The sequence below is a fragment of the Dioscorea cayenensis genome, chromosome 11, assembly GCF_009730915.1.
Source record: "Dioscorea cayenensis subsp. rotundata cultivar TDr96_F1 chromosome 11, TDr96_F1_v2_PseudoChromosome.rev07_lg8_w22 25.fasta, whole genome shotgun sequence".
NCBI lineage: Eukaryota > Viridiplantae > Streptophyta > Magnoliopsida > Dioscoreales > Dioscoreaceae > Dioscorea > Dioscorea cayenensis.
In genome coordinates, this window is record NC_052481.1 from 3800254 (window position 1) to 3816687 (window position 16434).

At 32.6% G+C, this 16434-nt stretch overlaps 1 protein-coding gene and 1 long non-coding RNA gene across 4 annotated transcripts; one reads left to right on the top strand and one right to left on the bottom strand.

Moving 5' to 3' along the window:
• Window positions 1-1274: 1274 nt before the first annotated feature.
• LOC120271945 lies at window positions 1275-3604 on the bottom strand. The gene is made up of 3 exons (XR_005540090.1): window positions 3453-3604; window positions 2041-2102; window positions 1275-1493 (listed from the first exon to the last, which is right to left on the bottom strand). It is a non-coding gene; the product is annotated as an uncharacterized LOC120271945 (long non-coding RNA).
• Window positions 3605-3967: 363 nt separating this feature from the next.
• Window positions 3968-6804, top strand: LOC120272595 (uric acid degradation bifunctional protein TTL). Of its 3 annotated transcripts, none has more exons than XM_039279464.1 (6): window positions 3968-4227; window positions 4313-4386; window positions 4478-4535; window positions 4612-4713; window positions 4844-5003; window positions 6258-6646. In XM_039279464.1, the coding sequence occupies exons 1-6, from the start codon at window positions 4084-4086 to the stop codon at window positions 6644-6646; spliced, it is 927 nt and encodes a 308-aa protein (XP_039135398.1). In that variant the 5' UTR covers window positions 3968-4083. The 3 variants fall into 3 exon arrangements, with proteins under 3 accessions (XP_039135398.1, XP_039135397.1, XP_039135396.1); XM_039279463.1 differs by having other exon boundaries at window positions 3969-4227; window positions 6192-6804; XM_039279462.1 differs by having other exon boundaries at window positions 3971-4227; window positions 6183-6804.
• Window positions 6805-16434: the final 9630 nt, after the last annotated feature.

The window sequence follows — 16434 nt, forward strand, 5'->3', positions numbered from 1 at the left end:
CCCTTCGAACGGTGTAGGTTTGACCAACTTACTTTGAACTAATTACTGACAGGTGCAAGTTTGACCGACATACTTTGTGCTAATCACTGACAGGTGTAGGTTTGACTTTCCTACTTTATCATAATTAATTACCGATACAAGTTTGACCGAACTACTTTATACCAATTACTGACCGGTGCAGGTTTAACCGACCTACTTTGTGCTAAGTACTGACCGGTGCTTAGTACTGACCGTTGCACTTTTCATTGTCCTACTTTGTGGTAATTATTAACCTGTGCAGATTTGACAGTCCTACTTTGTGCTAATTACTAACGGTATAGGTTTGACCGTCCTACTTTATACTAACTACTTACCGTTGTAGATTTAACCATCCTATTTTGTATATTTTCGAGATTCATAGTTTTTTTTAAATAAAAGGTTAATATATATATATATACATATATATATCAACCATTATTTTTTAATTAAAAAATTAATTATATAAAAAGAATTCTTTTAAGACAAAAGGCCATCAACTACATCAAGTTTTTTTTTTTTAAAAAAAAAAGGAAAATGGGAGAGTTTCTCCGGTTTTTCTTTTTCTTTTATTAAAAAAATTTTAAAAATTATGAAAACGGGAGAAACTCTCCCGTTTTCATAATTTTAAAATAAAAAAAAATAAAAAAAAGCTGAAAACGGGGAAAATTTTACTGTTTTATACCAACGTGCGTATTTTGGTAAATAATCCCAAACATGCGTAATTTAGTAAATATTTTTTTTATTTTAAAAAAAAAGCCACCATTTTCCTAGTAAAAATATACTACATAATACTACAGTAGGCTTAGTTGAAAGTTAAAAAAAGTGTTAGAGTGGAAGGAATAACATTTCTCTCATTTCAAATGAATATTTTATATGAGAAAAAAATCGAGTTTTTTTTGACAAAAGTGACAAATGTCGATAAAAACAAAGGATAAGCGGGCACGGAGGTGCATTAGTTACGATGGCTTAAATGACCTCATGAGAATAATCCCCCCACCATACAACTCTGGAGGGTAGAACAAGAGATAATCCTCACACAAAACTCTCACATGGAACCCTAAATATGGACCGTAAGCTGAGAGGTTTGAACTCGAGATCTCTCACTTACAACCATGGGTAATTACCATTGGGCTTGTCACGTCCCAGCCCCACAGCCGGGCCCGCGGACAGATCGGCCGCATCCAATGGGACTAGGCCCCACTGGGTGCAAGGCCTCAGCTATTAACTTGGTCAGAGTCAACCCTAACAAGCAGATATGAACAGAACACAAAAGCACAAATAGGATACTGGAAACTGAAATACTACAAGTACGGACTTTAGCAGCCCTACAGAATACAAATACAACCCAACAGTTCACAAATTACAAATACAGTCAAAATACAAGTCTTACACTCACAAGAGGGTAATATAGAGATATTGATAAAAGCAGACAATACGATCCACAGACACCCCCCGATCCTAGACTTGATCTTCTCCTGCGAGAACAGAATTCAGAGTGCATGAGCCACAAGGGCCCAGTAGGATCGCAGAAACAACAAATATAGCAGATATTACAGAATAAAAGCTCATGCTTCATACAGAATACAGAAAATACGCAGAATACTAAAATTATCCAAAAATACGGAAAACACGCAGAACAGACATGCACATCTCCCTGGCTAATAACAGAAATCAACAGCACGAGGCTGGATCTTCGACTATGAAGTCAGAACAGAACAGAATATCAACAGCCGTAGCTGGATCTTCGACCGCAGTCGGGGGGTAGAGCTACTACAGAAAACATGTGCACATGGCTAGGACTTACTCCTCCTAGCTGGGCGAGCCAGGAATGGAGATGTACTAAAAACCATAGAAAATACGAAATACAGACAGAGGAATTACTGAATAAATAGTGCAAATAAAAAAATAAATAAATAAACATAAATATCACGCAAATAAATAAATAAATAAAATTATTAAACAATGCAATAATTAAATAATAATTATTGCCAAAAATACGAAATACACAGTGCGAGAGCCTACCTGGCTCCAAGCTACAGAGTCGGGTTCACCAAGTCTTGCGAACTAAAGCTCGCTACAGTAATCTAACCCAAAAAAATTAAACTACACTCAGAAATAAATTCTTAGGCAGGGCCCAATCTACAACTAAGCCCCAGAGGAAAAACTAACAATAAATCAAACCATAACCTTGAGTTGAAAACCAACTAAAATAAAAGATTAAGCATCTAGACACCCAGTTTAAACAATGAGGATTCACTAAACAAATACAACATGATAATAAAACTCAGAGCATCTAGGCCAAATAATCATCTGGACAATTCAATCACAATTTAACACAACACTTATATAAATAACTATCATGCAGGATAAGAGAATGCCATGTTTTTAACATTTAATTGCTACCAATAGAATAGGCATAAACAGAACTATATCCTCAAAAAACACAAGCATTTAAAAAGTCAACTCTAATTAATAAAGTCTCAGCCAACCTTCCACTAAGCATCAAATGATTAATAAAATTCAATAATTGAAGACTAAACCAAGCTTCAAGTCTAATTAATGATATCATCAAGTGCATGTTGCATAAAAACGTCTATAACATCTAAATAAATTAGTTCATAAAAGTATGCTTGCAAGATCCCAAGTCTACAAGGATGTATGCAATATAAATCCAGATCTCATGCTTACTAGCAATAAATATAGTTAGAGATTAACTAAGGACATGATTATAACCAACCATTTAGCATGCTTTGCAGGATTACATACATGTATATGGATATTCATATGCATAATGGAACCTATATACACATGAATACAAGTGAACTAAACTAACAAAATAAATAAATAAATAAATAAATAAAACATGTTTACAGGTTGCTATGCATGCTTACAACATATGAATATACATATTTAAAAATAAATACCCGTATATATATATATATATATATATATATATATATATATATATATATATATATATCTAACCATTAAGGTTGAGAGGCAACTTACAGGTTTAATTCTACAAGCATTAATATAAACACATAGGGGCAAAGTATTAACATAATGATCAAACCAAATATTAAAGAAAGGGTTTAAGCTCTAATGACAGCTTGTATCTCAAATTAAAGCCATATATGAATATGCATGAACATATAAAAAAAATATACTCAATTTAAAGCATGCATGCAGGCTTTGGGTATATATATATATAAATATGCAGATATATGGATTTTCAGAAAAATAACACATGAGGTTAATGCTATCCAACTGAATACATATACAAACAAACATAGGTTCAAGATCATCATCATCAAAGCATGAGAAAGGTAGCATGCTACATTACACAGAGATAAACATACATGCTTGGCACTAACAAAACAATTAAAACAAGACAATAAAAAATCTCAGAATTTCTGAAAAAATAACAAGCTTACCTCTAAGCTTGTTGGTGAAAAGTTCCACTCAAAAACCAAGCTTCAAGAGAGAGTAAATTGACACAAAAAATTCGGCCAAGGTTGAGTTGTTTCAAAGATAAGAGAGTTTGGAGAGCAAGGTGATTGATTGCACATCTAAGCCTTTAAAAGCAACCCTTAACTCAATTATAAGCCTCCACTAAACAACAACAGGCAAACCAATAATTCCACATTCAGACAAGATCTGGAAAATAAGGGCAATGAAACAAACAGTGGGGCCCACTCATCAAACACTCAATCAAACCAGCCAAAGTTGAAAATTTTTTTACAAATATTACAGGGCTAGCCCAAGGTTTCTAAAATCAGTTCATTTCAGTGACTTCCCCACCATTTTCACCGAAAATAAACCACCTTTTAAAATAAATAATTGAAGCTACTTCCTCTGTATTTCGGGTAAAATAAATAATTGAAGTGGTAGACGTCAGCATGGACAAATGATATATAATATAAACTAAAAATAAAAATAATAACAATTGTTGCAGAGCAAGGTTTAATTTCAAATATTTCGAGGGGTGTAAAAGTAAAAGTAAGTATACCGGACCAAGTTCTCCGACTCCCAATCCCTAAAAATTCACGAGAAGGGAATTCAGGCATGGAAGAGCAGCGATCATGGTCGGAGATCGACTTCCTCCGCTGCTGCGGAAGCTCCAAGTTCTCCCGGGCGATGATGGAGGCCTCTCCCTTCCCCGATCTCCAGCACGCCATCCAATTCGCCCGAAACATCTGGTTCAATGAGGTGTTTTTATGATGTATTCTTGATTTTTATTCCCTTTTTCCAATGGATTTGTGATCCGCTTCTTGAGAAGGTTTTTCTTGTGTAGATTGATGTTAATGGATGGCTTGATGCTTTTGCTGATCATCCCCCAATCGGAGCCACCTCCAAACCCATCTCACAGTTCGTTCTCATTGATTTTTTTCACTTTTTTATTGCCTAAATTTTTAGGTTTTTTTTTTTTTAAATTGCATGGTATGTGTTTGTGGATTAGGTGGAGCAAAGAAGAGCAGTCCACTGCAGTGGTTACTGCCACTGATTCCACTATGGAGGTGGGTCCTTTTACTGGATTTAGTTTTTTTGGTTAAATTTGAGAATTTGAAGAGAAATTTTTGTGTGTTTATGTAGGAATTGATAGAGTGGAATGCTCGGTATAAAGAAAAGTTTGGATTTGTGTTTCTCATATGTGCATCAGGGAGGAGTACACCTGAAATCCTCTCTGAACTCAAGGTTGGATTTTGATTCATATTTAATGACAATTTTGGAAGAATCATACTTTGATTAGTTTGGATGATGTTTGATCTTGATTAAAGTTATTGGCTTTGTTGATATATATGGACGGAATGTGTTTGTCTTACAGAAGCGATACTCGAACCGGCTTATTGTTGAGCTGGAGATAGCAGCACAGGAGGAGATGAAAATCACTGAGCTTCGCATGGCGAAGCTTTTTGAGAGCAAAGCAAGAGCTGTCCCTGCAACATCCACCCGACAATCTGTGGATCCTGTAAAGAAATCTGAAGGTATTCTTCAATTTAATAAACATCGACTGAAGTGATTTTAGTTTGATCAATTCCTGTAAGATGCACAAAAATAAAAACATGAAATCTGTTAGTTGTAGCCTGAAGGTTGACAAGATCATTCTATAGATTGAGCTGTAAAAATCATACCTAATATCTGACAGTTAATTGTGGTAGTTTTTTTGCATTTGTGAAGTGTTTCAAATTTGAGCTCATTATAAGATAAAATCATATTCTCCTCAGCAGGAGATTTTTAATCCTAAGGAGTGTTAACTCTTTATCCTTGAAACTCTGAAAGCATGTCATTTTATTGCTGCCATTATTGGTTTTTCTTTGAATATAACTGAAATGTTTGATCTCTTGTTTGGTGGATGAACTCCATTTAGTATGATTTAATGGAAGTTTATTTCTTTATTGCTTCATGGAACCATGCACTTCATCCTGATGACTTATAAATTTGATTGCTACTTCAAACTTTGGACATTAACTAACTAGCATGATCCAATATTCCATTTTGTTGCTCATGAACAAATCTCTCTTGTAAAGAAATCTGAAGGTAGTCTTCAATTTAACAAACGTCAATTGCACATATTTTAGTTTGATCAATTTCCTCAAAAGTGCACAAAATGAATTAAAAAAAAGAAAATAAATAATAATAATAATAGTAAAATTTAGTGATTGTAGCAAGAAAGTCAGCAGATTTGACTGTGCAAAGCATACCTAAAAACGTACTGTGTTAATTCCAGTGATATTGTGAACTTTTGAAGTTTTGCAAAGCTAAATATGTAAGGCCGAATCGTTTGAAAGACACTTACAAGCATAAGAAATGTTGTGTATAATATTACATATTCATCATCTCTGAAAATGAGCAATATTTTATCATAAATTTCTGCTTATTGGTGTCACCATCAGTTTCCCTTCGAATATAACTGAAATGCTTGATTTTTCTTTGGTGGATGAACTTCAGTTAGTATGATTTAATTTCAGTTTATTACTTATCGCTTCATGTGAAAAATATGCTCTTCGTTTGGTCATTACCTTCAAGTTAACCTTCCAACAATGACAAATGAGCATTATCATGTTTTCATTTTGTTGATAAACAACCTTGTCCGCTTGACTTATATATAATTGCTATTTTGCTGCATCTGATCCTGACATCTCTGATATCCTTAACAAAAATAGATCGATTAGGTATTATTGGAGCACACTTGGTAGCCGGTTCCGAGGCTCCTGAAGATAAACCTCTTGTACATTCAGGTAATCCTCGACGTAGTCGTCCGCCAATCACAACCCATGTCTTGGATGTTGCACGTGGGTGTCCCGGAAAAGGCATTGAAGTTCAACTGGAGATGTGGAGAAATCAACAGAATTACCCCTCCTTCAAAGAACAGAGTTCTGGCAATTGGTCCTTGCTAGGATCTTCAGTCACCGACTCTGATGGCCGGAGTGGCCATCTTATGAACATCATCGATGACATTACCCCTGGGATTTATCGAATAAGCTTTAACACTGGCAAGTACAACCCTTCTGGTTTCTTTCCTTACATCAGTATCGTGTTCGAGATCAAGGAATCACAGAAGTCTGAGCATTTCCATGTCCCTTTACTTCTTTCACCCTTTTCCGTCACTACATACCGTGGCAGCTAAATCAAGAATAGAGGTTTGAAACCTAAACTTTTGTGCATAAATGTTGTCGTATTTGTCCTTTTCGACAATGTATCATCCGCAGCTTGAACGTGCACTGTCAAGAAATACGAAAGTTAACTTATTTTGTAAGCATGGATTTATCCTTTTGATTCGTTTTATGATTCTTGTTATTCATTATAAAGTAATTTTTATTATTAAAAATGCAGCAGGTACAACTTCAAGCCACAGACTCAAATCTCAATTTTGTTACACTTAATTTTTGTTATCTCCCCATTAATGTGCCTCAAGAAATTTTTTTGACAAGAGGAACAGACAGTCCGAAGGCTCTGTTAAACCGTCAAGGGCGGGCACAAGCCTCGGTGGAGCAAGTGGGACTAGGGCCCGCGCACACATGGGCGTTAGGATCACTCGTACACAACCACCGCTCACATCTCCCAGAAATGTACCCTTAGCCGAGAATCGAACTCTCACCACTCGGTGAAGAGCTCTATCGGCGACTCGTATACCAATAAACCATTTGGTCATAGGTTGTGCCTCAAAAAATTGAAATCATCTGTCAATGCATTGGCGGCAAAGCTCAATAGAATCAAGCTTTGGCAAAAACTACTCCAGGATTAATTTTCATTCGATGAATCTTCAAACAAATATAAAAGTTGAAGTAGAAGTTTTTCTCACTTGGCATAAGCTCCTCTCACTTGGTTGCAAACTGGTCATTCATTAACTGAATAACAGCCTGTAACCAGTAGCTAAATAACAACCAAAAGAAAAGACAACTACAGCAAAGGAGCTATAAGCCTAAAGAGAAAAACGAAAACATGAAGAATAAACAACAAATTTAATGATAAAAGCTAGCTTGGTTGATCAGCTTCATTAGTCATTTTGGTTTTTCCAGACCTTTATGATAGAGAGATAATTGGGTCGATTGAATCCCTTGTCCGGCCAGCGCAATAGCAATTTTGTTCCAAATTTGAGGAATAAGCAGAAGCAGCCTAAGTTCATCAATCTATCAGTTTGGTGCCAGTTAAAAAGTTCCTCCTCCTGCTTAGTAATGTTGGAACATTTCTCCAATTGCTTGATTATGTTAAGAATTTCAAGCTTCTCTGATTTTCCAATTGCTTCATGAAGTGCTTTGAGATGATTAATCTGAGCTCCATCAGAGAAGAACATGATCCAATTGAGTAAAAAATCTCATCAATTTTATTGTTTAGTTTTCCTCCAAAATCTACAACCTCAGTTCTATCTTTTGCTGATGATTCAATCATGCTTGGTTTGTACCTGATTAATGAAATAAATAAACCGAAATCAATGAAAGTTTTCTTGTAAATCAATGAATTAAACCTTGAGTTATTGTTTGTTGTTCTCAGTTAATTCTCAGTTTAAAAAAAAAAAATACCAGCATGAGAATTTGATGAATTGAACATGCAAATAGTAAAAACTTTAAAAGAAGAAAAGAGATCTTTTTTTTTAATGTCATGACATTTTTTGGAAATTATTCATCATGATACAAGTGAAAAGAAAATTCATTGAAAATATAGATTTATTGGAATGAGCCATGAGGGTTGGATGAACTAACAGATGAACAAAATGAAAATAATTAAAGATCTTATAAAAACTTGCATTACTTTTGTTGTTGTCACTTAATTTTTGGAAAAAAAAAAATCAAGAACTTTATCAGCATGAGAATCTGATGAATTAAACATCCAAACATTGTGAAAATTTGAAGGAAAGAAAAACAAAGCTTGTTTTCGTTTTTCAATATATATATATATATATATAAATTCATGAACTAGAAACCCAAATGCTGATGAACATTCAAAACAATGAACATACCAGCTTCAAAACTCATTGTATTCTTTAATTCAATTATTTAAACACCAAATTAAGAAAGTGAATTTCCAGAAAAAATCTCTCACTGTTCTTTATTTTTCCCTATATGAATACACTAACAAGCACACATATTAAACAACTATAAATTAAATATTAAAATAAATATAAAAATAACTTACCAAGAATTGTCTGACTTCTCTGAATTCAAAGAAGGAGGAAGGACCAAGTGATGATCATGATCATTGGAAGTGTAGACAAGCTCAGAAGTATGGCAAATAATAAGTCAGAAAACTTAAAACTTTGAGTCAAGATTGATCAAGCAGAAGCTGTGCAACCTTCATGATGGAGATGGTTTGGAGCTGAGAGATGTTGAACTCTCCTTCTTTGTTTGCTGCGTGGATGCATGTTTGGTCTTGCACCTGACAGTGATTTGCATATCTCCATCATCTCTTCCACTACTTCCTTCAATCCAAAAGATGTTTCTATGAACATTTCTTTATATGTATGTATATATATCATCTGGGAGTGATTAGCCAAACTTCATTAATTTAATCAATAAAACTAATTGCTACAAATGTTTATTAATTTAATTTTTGTCTCACAAGCAAATCTATAACTATCTTTTGCAAAATTGAATTTGAAGCATAGCAAATTTTTTTTTTTTCTTTGGGAATATCTAGCTAGACCAACTCCTTGTGACCATGTCATCTACTTTTGTGATTGTCATACCCTTTACTTCAAACGTTTGAGCTTGAAAAAACAAAAATTAAATAACCTCTTTGTCAGTAAAAAACCGTCTCAAATATATTCAAGCTTAATAATCGAGCTGTTGTTGAGTATAATTTAGGAAGAGCGTAACTGAATGATTATGATCAAGTTGCGTGTGTTAGAAATATTTAAAATTGCTAATGTTGGTGGAGCCTAGTAGTCCCACGTGAGTGATCAGGTTTTCAAATTTCTCATGCTTAATGAACACTATAAATAGTGTCTTTGTTCACTTTATTAAAAAAAATTTAGATTTTAGATTATCATATTTATGATTAGGGTATGTGTTATGATTTTAGATTATCTAAATTATTATTGTTTCCATGCCTATATATATGCTAATTATGTTGAGGAGGGACAAATATTTTTCTTGCACAATATATCGAATATTGGTTTATCAATGTTGGGGATTCATAAATACTTTTATAAAAAAAATCATTTTTGATCTTGTTTGGATTGAACATTTAAAAATGAATTATATTTGATTTACTGAAAAAATAATTTACAAATGAAGAGGTGAGAAATGTGCCACCCGAAGAAAAAAGGGCTATGCTTTTAACTCCCAGCCCTAGAACTCTCTTATATTTAGATTATATATATTATACTACATGTTTACAATTGGGTTGTAGATGATTGGACCTGAGCTGAGCCTATTGTATCTTTAAAGTTGTAAACAAAGAGTTATTATTTTCAATTGAATATTGTTCACAAGATTGCAAATTTTAGTTGAATTGTTATTTTAATCCTAAGAATAAATTCATATTTAACCTGGAATATGTGTTTGAATTTAGAAATATATATACAGTGGTAGTAAAAACTCTTTGTAGTGATTGCAAGAATTGGTTAGTCTATGTTAAGCTATATATATATATATATATATATATTGTATTACATAAAGACTGATATTGCCAATGTTGGGCTATTCCAATGGTCAAGGCATTCATTTTCATATGGTGGGTATCTTGTACATGGGTTGTGTGAAATCCCTTCATGCATAGAGTGAGTGCCTGTAATATTATATTCAAGATAAACTCGAGCACCCTCTTGATAGTGGCTTGTTTGTTTTGTAAATAAATAAATAAATAATAAAAATAAAGACTAATATTATATAATACATATAATCCATATGGTTATTTTCTAATATAACTAACATTGATTGAGTTCAACAAGTGTTTGCTTGAATTTTTTTTATCTTAATTTAACTTGGCTACTATCTTTTATAGCATAATAATTTTTTTTTAAATATTTTTTTATTAATTCTAATAAAAAAAACCTTCATACGGCACCCTTTTCCCCTTATTCCTCAACACATTTATTTCTCTCATTCCTCTTTTGATTATTTTCCAAGTTAAAACCACAACCATTAGTTTAGGGAAACATACCATAGTCACCCTTAAAAAAACCTAGCATGCATGCATGGGAGCCTCTCCATTTAAAGGAGAGAATGATCGATCGATGCAACACTACATTCCTTTACCCTCAAATTATACTAAGATCATGTGTTTTTATGTAATATGTTAACATGTAAAGAGACTTAAGCTAGCAGATTCCGTGACGAGTATCAAATGTAGCTTTAATTTTTTGTTCATCTCTTTCTTCTATATGGATGGGAGCTCTCCTCTTATTGTGGACCCGATTAAAGACTTTTGAGAGACAAGATTGACAGGTAGACACATAGTAATAATTTCTTTTGGCAATTAAATCTTGAAAGTCTTTGTCACATTTTCTAATTTCTTCTCACCATTGTAGAGTCATCTAACCATTTTTTATGGTTTTGAATAATTTCTCATTTGTTCTGCATGCATGTCCTTAACTTTGGTACTGACTCTTTATACCAGTAAATATGTTCTTTTTTTTAAAATATCTTGGGTTTTTTTTTAACTTTTTTTTTAAATTAAAAAATTATATTAAAAAAATAATGTAAGTATTTGTGGTTTTATGTGTACCTTGATTTGTCTTTCAAAACAATATTAGTAAATATATGGCACGAGTATGTTGGAAAATATAAAATAATTAATAAAATTTCAGGAAAAACAATGCATGGAAAAAGTAAATATAAAAATAATTTAAAATATTTTCACCAATATGAATGTTGCCATTGCATGATTGCTAGCATGACAAGAGCACCAGCTACAATACAAATTAAAAAATACATATTTGACTTATGATACATTTTACTCATGCCTCCATCCCCAAAACCTGGATGGAAGTTTTTTAAAAAAATACAAAAAAAATAAAATAAAATTAAAATTATAAAAAATAATTATTAATTTTACCAATTGAAGGGAATTAATTTAGAAAAAAAATAAAATATTATAAAATTAATTATGGTGACAAAAAAATTTATATAAACATTAAATGATCGCTTATAAGTGGTGGGGATTTATCAACAATTCAATACTCGGTTTAGCTTAGATCTAATGAATAGAGAACTATTATTTTCTCGTGAAGATTGATCTCGAGATGCGCATATTGGTTGAATTTTCATATAAACTCATATTTGTAAAATCTAGAATTCATATTTGGTTTCAAAAATATACAAGAGAAGCTAAAGGATTCATAACTTAGCGACATTGGCCACACTACAAAAGGAAGGAGAACCAAATTAGCTTTATAAAGCTCATTTCATATTAAATGAGCTTTATAACATCAACCCAATTATTCATGAAACACCAACTACTCTCAGTACTTTTGAAATATTAGTTGCCCAAGATTCTACAAACATCCTTCTTTTAACTGAGTCAACACAACATACTATCATCATTCCAACACCTAATGCATTACCACCCACTTTGGATCCCTATCAAACTTCCTCATCATCAACTAACATAGGTATTACTCACCTTATTTCCAAATTTCTTACTTATGATTCCTTTTCTCATAAACATCACTCTTTCCTAGCTTTGATATCTTCTATCCATGAACCTACAACCTTTTCAAAAGCAATGAGATATACAACATGGAGAGAAGCTATGAAACATAAGATTACTGCCCTTGAGCAAAATAATACTTGGACATTGGACCATTTACTATCTAGATAGGAAGCGAGTGATTGATTCAAAATCGGTTTATAAGATCAAGTAAAAGACTGATGGAAATATAGAATGTTACAAAGTCAGACTGATAGCTAAGGGCTTTTCACAAATTGAGGGGTTGATTATCATTAGACTTTTACACCAAAATTTGTCACCAATCAAGGTTCTTCTTGCTCTTGCCTCAATCCAAAATTTTGAACTTCATCAATTGAATGTTAATAATGTTTTTTTACAAGGAGATTTACATGAAGAAGTGTATATGAAGGTGCCTTAAGGTTTTTAAAAACTTGGTGATAAAAGAGCTTGTTAACTTTAAAAATCATTATATGGACTTAGAAAATCCTCCCAGAATTAGTTTGAAAAATTCACATATTCTCTTAAAACCGTCGGCTTTGTTCAATCTAACCAGATTATTCATTATTTACTTCAACTAAAGGCAAGAACTTTGTTGTTGTGTTGATATTTGTTGATGATATATATAATTAATTTTGGAAATGATTTAGCTTGAATCACTACATTGAAAATCCATTTACATGCCGCCGTTCTATTAAGGACCTTGGTCCTTTAAAATACTTTATTAGGCTAGAAGTCACAAGGGGACTTACAGACATTGTACTAAATCAGCATAATTACACATTAGATATATTAACTAAAATATGATTACTTGGATCACCACCCAGTCTTTTCTAGCTTTGGTGAACCCTGGTTAATGGCATATTGTGATGCGGGTTGAGCAAGTTGTCCTACCACTGGACGGTCGACAACCCTTTTTTTATATCAAACTTTATTCACCGTTTTCTTAGAAGTTTAAGAAACAGACAGTGGTTTCGAGATCATCTGCCGAAGCATAATACCAGACTATGGCAACAACAACAAGTGTTCTCGTTTGGTAAAAAGCACTTTTCGCCAGATTTGCAGATCAATCACACTAAACCTGTGACAATTTATTGTTACAATTAGGCTAGCATCCATATCGTCACAAACCCAGTCTTTTATGAGCACACCAAACATGTTGAAATAGACTGCCACTTTATGCTTGATTATATTCATAAAGGGTCTATTGTAACTGCAAATATTCCAAGTCACCCAAAAATTGCAAACGTTTGCACAAATGCTTTGGGATGTGACCGATTTCATAATCTTCTATCCAAGTTGGGCATTCGGATTTTTCATGCTCCAACTTGAGGGGGAGTATTAGAGTTTAATTAGTTGACAAACTTAGTAGAGCAATCTCACCATTATAGGAAAGAAAATAATGGCATGATTCATACCTCACCAAACAAGGAAAGAGATAATAGTATGAGTCGTATCCTTGTAATTAGCTATTTGTAGCCTTGCTGCTTGTATATTACCAATCTAGTATCTATACAGTGTGTATCATTTTTCATCACCATATATTGTTTCTTCTTGTTTGGTTTTTTCACATTCTCCGCTTCTACTCTTCTTAGCTTGCCCACATGGACACAAGTATACCCATATATTTCCATTCCCATACTCATTCCCATGAACACAAGTTCAATTCGCTCACCTACACGCCAAGCTTGCCAACATATGGAAAATCCCAAGGTCAAACACCTTATGTCTAAACATACCTTACCATCGCCACAACATAATTATAATTTGCATTGTCTTAATTATCTCCAACCTCAACATCTCCATCAACTTCTTCTTGAATTTCCACAACTAGCCATCTCAGTCTCTCAAACAACACCTCCGATCCATGATAGACACCATAAACAATCTATTCTATGAAAGTCATAAATATTGTTTCTTCCTCAATGATAAGAACTACCCTTAAAAAACTTTTACTCATCAGCCAGAATAAGCCATATAAATGCATTCAATCCAATTTTAGTTCAACATTGACTCAAACTCACTTCTAGTATCCATAGACCCTGAGCATAAAACACTAAGGTATACAAGTTCAAAAACCATTTATACCTAACTTTCTCCAAAACACTCTAGTCAAATCAAGTATAGCAAAACATGCATTAACAACCCTATAATATTCCTTAACCTTCTCCCATATTATACATAAAATAAAGAGCTTATCCTCACATTCAACTCTTTTTGGCATTCAATCGAATACTTTACAAGCATCCTCTAACATCCATTCTTGTATACAAAACCCATACACATCTTTTTGCATAAATAATAAATACATACCCACATTGTGGCTGAGACTAATTACATCAATAAAAACATAATCACCAAAGTCAAAAGGGAAAAAATCATAGTAAAACTCATTTTCAAAGGTCTTTAATTCTCAGAAACCACAACCAACATCAAATACCAAGTTAACATCAATAAATAGATTCATATAAATCCCCAATATACACATACTGTGATAGTCCAATGAAACAAAAAATCAAAGCTTCAACATAGTCATCTAAAGCCAATACCAAATCAAGCACATTCATTATAAAAGCAGTAAAAGAGATCAATAAGAAATTGGTTAACCCACTTACCTTGCTTCTTCTCCTCCTTCTTACTTCTATAGACCTACTGGAAACAAGAGAGGAAGCATTAAAATCAAGAAAAGCAAAGTTTCTAAGGTTATAGAGTAAGAAAGTACATTTGGGCTTAAAGAAAATATAGGATTTTATTTACATATAACTCTCAAAGGGAAGGAGATAAAGGAAGAGTTAGTTAGGGGTTTCAGACCATGGATGGAAATGGAGTTGGTTGAGAAAGTGTTGAAGGTTTAAAGCATTTTCAAATTGCTACAGCACTGGAGATACAATATCCATATAAAAGCTATAGTATACAAAACTGAAAATACTACGGTAGCATGCCCAGATGGTGGGGTTATAACATAGACTAATAAAAAAAATAAGTCACTCTATTTTTTGTTTCTCCATTTCATAAGTTTAAGTTCAATGCTAAAAACGTCTAAATATGTACTCAGCCAGACTTTCCTTATGCTATAAGTTTCCTAGGTAGATATGAAGGCATGGAGCATTAGAAAGCCGTTAAAATGTGTGTGTGTGTGTGTGTGTGTGTGTGTGTGTGTGTGTGTGTGTGTGTGTGTGTGTGTATCTTCAAAGGGGTTTACTTTAGAGACTAATATTGGACTTAACCTAAGAATATATCAAAATCATTTACAGACCATAATTGAACATTTAGATGGAGGAAATAAACACTATTAGAATGGTAATGATTCTCTCCATCCATGTTGTCCCATGTTTAGATGGGAGTAATGGGATGGGAATTTTCATTTTGGCTATCACGGAGCTTAGATTCCAATTTAAGTTTCATGTGGCACCTAATTAACTTCTCTCGATCAAGTATAACTTGAAGAATTTGAGAACTTGTAGTACTTGAGAACTCTTATAAGCCTTTTTTGTTTGTTGGTTTAGAAGGCAAGTCCGTTAGATTATTTATAATCCTCAACCTCCTTAATGGATAGTTGAGATTGACTCAATCATATTGTTTACATTAACCCTCTAGAGAGCTCTAAACTATCCTACACACTACTTGAAGGTACTTGAAAAATATTTAAGGTAGTGTTTGTTTGGAGGGTTTTTGAGTTACATGTAACTTGAGTTACTGGGTTTTCTGAAATCCAGTGTTTGGTTCACAGGATTTCAAAAACCAATGTAACTCATATTACATCCAATGAGGGATTTGGTTTTACGACCAAATTGGGCGTAAAACCAAATCCCTTATCTTTAAATTTCTTCAAATGTATAACTTGTAACATATATGTGACCAATTAAAGAAAAACAAATATGATTAAATATTTATGGATATTTTTGTGGAGTGAAAAATTATAAAATTTAATAATAAATTTAATAATTACTTTGATAATTAATTTAATAATAAAATTAAGAGTTAAAAAAATCAATGCGATAATTAAAATCATTAATAACATGCTAAAAATATATGAAAAATTCAAAATATTTTTTTTATTGGGTTAAAAATTAAATTTAAAAAATATAAAATATAATAAAATAAATAAATACATATACTAATAAATTTAATAACTAATTTAATAATAAAATTAATAGTTAAATTAATTAATACAGTACTTAAAATCATTAAAATATTTATAATGTAAAAAAATTTCTAATTTTAAATTTAAAAATATTTTTTATCAAATACAAAATCCTATAATACAGCATCTACAGTACATCTAACCAAACACTAGATTTGACTGCA